At 37.4% G+C, this 5000-nt stretch overlaps 1 protein-coding gene across 1 annotated transcript in view; it reads left to right on the forward strand.

The window, feature by feature from the left end:
- Window positions 1-5000, forward strand: part of LOC138038915 (calcium homeostasis modulator protein 5-like) — a 22382-nt gene that overhangs the window by 12409 nt on the left and 4973 nt on the right. The window contains exons 4-5 of the mRNA XM_068885009.1: window positions 1970-2095; window positions 2174-2381. Of these exons, the coding sequence (XP_068741110.1) occupies window positions 2260-2381 (122 nt within the window). The 5' untranslated portion in view covers window positions 1970-2095; window positions 2174-2259. The remainder of the gene's footprint in view (window positions 1-1969; window positions 2096-2173; window positions 2382-5000) is intronic.

Below are 5000 nucleotides of genomic sequence, written 5' to 3' on the forward strand. Positions count from 1 at the left end.
CCGGTAAGTACTAATAAGTTAGTAAGATAACGAGGCACGCGACCTTGCAAACGCTTGTATATGATACAACACTTGGCTAATTTAGCATTCTCGAAGAAAGGTATCCATTTGAGTTTGTTAAATAACTGAACAGAGGGTGCATAACTGTCAGCACCAATGACAATTCTCGCTGCTCTCTTTTGTAGCTTTAAAACACGATCTAGACAATGTTTATCACAGTTTGACCAGATAACACTTACGTAATCCATTACTGGTCTAATAATAGCATTATAAAAGAGAACTCTATGCTTAATTTGCAGACAATGTCTAATCTTTTTTAAAATTCCGATACGCTGAGATAGTTTCTTGCATAACTTATCAACATGCGAATGAAATGTTAATTCCTTATCAATTTCCAAACCTAGGAGCTTTGCACATTGTACGTTTTCAAGTTGCGATCCAAGTTGTGGTCCCAATCTAAAATGGGACCACTTTGAAATTCTAGCCACTGGGAGCGGTCCTACCGACATTGTACCATAAAAGACACTATTTTTATTCGCGTGATCTTCAGCCATCCTTACATGAATACGTGAGATATCTCATTAATAAGTTTTACATGTGTATTAGGTGTAAGCATTTACAGTATATATTTTTTTCTCTTTTGTTTCCATTGTTTTTTGTATATCTTTGTAAAGTATTGTCTTTTATAAAATTATTAGGATAGTACCCGCACTCTCATTGGTCAATAGCGGTGTTTAGATGAGAGTATGGAAACACGGCTGTGACATCACACGAATTTTGATTGGTTATGTCAAGAGAAAATGAGGGGACAGAGAAGGAGGCTCCCGGTCCAGCCCTTGGGATATGTCATGTCCACGAAAGTTATTTTTAGACGAGCGGAAGTCTTCCGAGACGTCCGCATGCAAGCCAACCTCGGTCCGATGTTTGAAAGAAAATATATATTCATCAGCCTTCCACGCGCGCCATCATTTTCTCTTTTCACTAAGAACCTGAGAGCGAGGCAGGACTGCATGCGGACGTCTCAGAAGACAGACTTCCGATAGAACAAAGACTACCGCTCGTCTAAAAATAACTTTCGTGGACATAACATATCCCGGCCAACGCCTTGAGCCTCCCTCTCTGTTCCATCATTTTCTCTTGGTTATGTATTGTCAGACGTGCGTTTTGATTGGCTGGTAGGAAATATGAGCGTGTATCAAGAAAATCTGTTTCAATCTAGAAGTAAAAAAACCAGCATTTTCCTTCATTTGTCGAATTATCTTTGAGAAATATTTTATAAGCAATAGAGGACTTTTTTCTGTGTTTCCATAGCCTCATCTAAACACTCGGCGGAGTTGGGAAAATTTTCGACAGTTATGCAAACCCGAGACACAGTCTCACGGAAAACGTCCTCTGTTGGTTAAATAGCTCTCAAGCTACTCAAATAATGTTATACCGTTTCATAAGTTTCAGCTAACGGATATTTCTGAAGAAACGTTAAGTCACTAAAAATTCTTTCAATTATGTGCTTGTTTTAGAGCATCATGAATGTCACCGCAGTTTGCGTTCTCAGATTGCTAAGAGATGTTGTCTGATTCTCTATTTTGGCATTTCCCATAGTACATTTTATTTGCCCCCCGAATTTTGCATAACCGTCATAACCCATTGTTTTCAAATGCTCTTGTGACACTTTACATTCCCAAAAGCATTTTAAAACAATGGTTTATGCAACATTTGGAGTGCAAACAAAGTGTGTGATCACAGATTGTTACCCCCTGTTTCAGTGAATATTTCAATTTTACATCTTCTGTTCATTCCTATTCAACAAGGCAATCATGTAATAGAAATCGTTATGTAGCCTCGGTTAATACCACTCAATATGGCAGAATGTGCGGTTTTGGCGGGAAAACAGAACAACACTTTGTTCCTTCAAATATTTCCTTTGCACACTTCCACGTCGGTACCTTTAATATTGGTTTATATCTGACAGGTATCGGGAAGGCACTTTTTATCGCAGATGGTCTTCAAGGATATACAACTTCTTGCGGTTAATTTAAAAGCCCGTGAGAGGCGCTGAAAACAAACGAATACCTGAAAAGCAATGACAGAGATACTGGTAAGATAATTGACCCAAACCAACCTATTTCCTCAAGTCATTTCATAAGCCGACGAAAATTATCAGTTTCTATTATAGGTATGGGTTCATATATCTGACAAAGAGTCAGTCGCGGATGTGTATTCATTCAACTTTTCGGTCAGGAAATTTAAACCTAAACGAAAATGGAAAACGTTCTCGATGCATTTGGACAACGCTGCAAACATTCGAAGAAGACAATTCAAAATTGTGTCATTCTGTTGATAACCTATGGATTGGAGGAGTTCATAAGAACGCAGTTGTTCAGGTAAAGATGAAAACGATCCTTCTTGGCTAAAGGGAGGATTTGATTTCGTTCAGTTTGATGTAATGTTGCTTCTAACATGCATGCACTACAGTGCCACTTTGGGACTAACATATCAGAACAGTGAGAGAATCTAAACGCAGCTTTTGAGTAAAGCAGGATATTGATTTCATCCTGGCATCAACCTTGAAAAGATCTTTGCCCAGTCTCTAAATGGTGGAATAATTCAGACATCACTGTGCCGCTGTATAAATCATCAAATCATCCTCATATTCCTCTTAATTTAGCCATGCTTTTTGTGCTCCGAATTTGAGGTCATTTTACATTTTAATTTATTTTGTTTTTCGACGTTTCCTACGTTTCAATTTCTTTGCGTCTTCTTGACAATAGAATTGTTTTTTTATTTGTATTTTCTCTTCTCACAAGAAAGTTTTTTCTTTGTTTCTGAGCCGAATACAATGATTAGTTTTCAGTCCCTGAATTAATCCTGGCGAAAGGCTGATTGATTCCAACAATATTCAGTGAATCACGCAGTGACTAAAATAGACGGTTAATATCCGAACGCCTGTGCTGAGAATTGATCTGACGTCTTAACGGCCAGTATTTCAGAGAGATTAAAAAACAAAAATAGGAGAAAAGTCTGACGAAATCACAACTCGGATGGTCATTTACAAACGAGATATTTTATTTATAACTTTTTGGAATAATGAAGGAATCATGCCATCCTTCAGTGTAGTCGATAATCGATTACCTTTCTCAAAAAAACAAGCAACATTGCAGACTTAAAAAATCCAAAGATTCGTCTGGTTTGCTCTTAGAGGCCCTCTGAATTAGCTAAGTAATCGAAAAATTCCAGTTTACTTTTTCCCATCTAAATTATCGACATGAATTATATAGCTTAGCAGTACCTTTTCATAAATCAGTTTTTGTCGTATGGTCAATTCTGTAATCAATAATTGATTCTGTTTAGTTCCAACTAAATTGTTCTTCCCCTTCTTTGCTTCTTTGCCTGCTTTTGTTTCGTTGTCGTTGATAACAGTTTCAATATACGGAATTTAAGACATTTTTTAACGAGAATTTTCAGCATATGTCGCTAAAAAAATGCAAGCGGCGACATCGCATTGCCTTGATTGATCTCCCATCTCTTAATTAATTAATCGCGGCATGTATTTGAGGTTAAAAAGACACCACCTGTTTCATGCAACAATGAATCTATGAACGCCTGATGGCATTCTTTTTTGGTTACTGTAACTACTCTTAGTACTGATGAAAAGGAAACAACACTGTCCCACTCTGGTGCGGCTTTTCACTGCATTTCAAAAGCCGTGTTAAAACTAATTTGCGCAACAACAGGCTAAATTGCAGAAAGCTGCGGAACCCGCAAAACCTGCAAAAAGATTACGAAATGAAATTTCGAGTGAAGATAGACATATCCTTTACCTAATTTTGGTCCTTGCTAAATTCTGACAACAGAGGAAGGCGCGAGATTTTTTTTTGTCGGAGAGATCATGTTACAAACATTAAGTTGAAATGTGCGTATGGTCAAAGTAGTGTCTGAGTCACGCATTCAGTTTTCGCCTGTTATCTACATTAATCATAAAAATTAAAATTTCCTCGATTGTGATTGGTTTAAAAACTCCTCTTTTCCACTAATTCACTTGCCAAGCTGTTATCGGACAGTTTGTTATCGGATAGTTTGTTATCGGGTAGTTCAATAAGCCAATCACATTCAAAGTTGTAGTTTAAATCAACCAATCACAACCTTGGTTTCAATTACCATAGAAACAGTGTGCAAGCTCCTAAATTGGGGCTTTCTTTTTCTTTTTCTATCTTTCTTTCTTTCTTTCTTTCTTTCTTTCTTCATTATAACAATTTACGCCTCCTTTGTCAGTCTAAAAATACAAATTTTCGTTTTCTTTCATAACTTGGCATTTCTTGTTTTCTCGGGAATTGTGATTTTTATGATTAATTGGTGAGAGGACTTCTTGTCGTCCAATTCGGTCTGTAATTATACTCGTAACAAATCGCTGTGCGGTCGTCCGATTTTGTTAGAGCGGTTTTCAATTGAGTGTCGAAAGTAATTAGCGAATTGCGTTGGTTTTGCATTACTTCACTCAGTGATTGGTTCAAAGTTCTCGCGCCATTTTTTCAACCGCTCAAAAGGGAAACCAAAACCAATCGTGGCTTGCACGTTCACATTTTCCCGCGCTTTGTGTCGGCTACGTGTAATTACTTCGAGTTTTAATTGGTTTACTGGGTTGTCTTCGTCCTTTTTGATTGGCCAAAATAATTACTTTGGTTTTGGTTTTACGACATTCGATTAAAACTCGCTTTATCACTTGTATGATTACAGACCGAATTGGACTCAACTCACTCCTATTACCATTACGTATCATGTAACTTCTGGAAAGAGAGAGACCAGTTACAACAAGAGAATTTTCATGATTTTATGACAAGTAGCAACCTATCGTTTGCCGTTTCAAGTCAGAAACGCGATGCTAATGTTATCAGTCACCACCAAAAAGAGCATTTGTCCATACCGACACAGGATTGATAGCAAAACGTTTGCGATTTGCCCGTTGACGAAATGAGTGTTATGATGTCATTGCATATCCTATAATG

Source organism: Montipora capricornis, chromosome 2 (assembly GCF_036669925.1).
Source record: "Montipora capricornis isolate CH-2021 chromosome 2, ASM3666992v2, whole genome shotgun sequence".
Classification (NCBI taxonomy): domain Eukaryota; kingdom Metazoa; phylum Cnidaria; class Anthozoa; order Scleractinia; family Acroporidae; genus Montipora; species Montipora capricornis.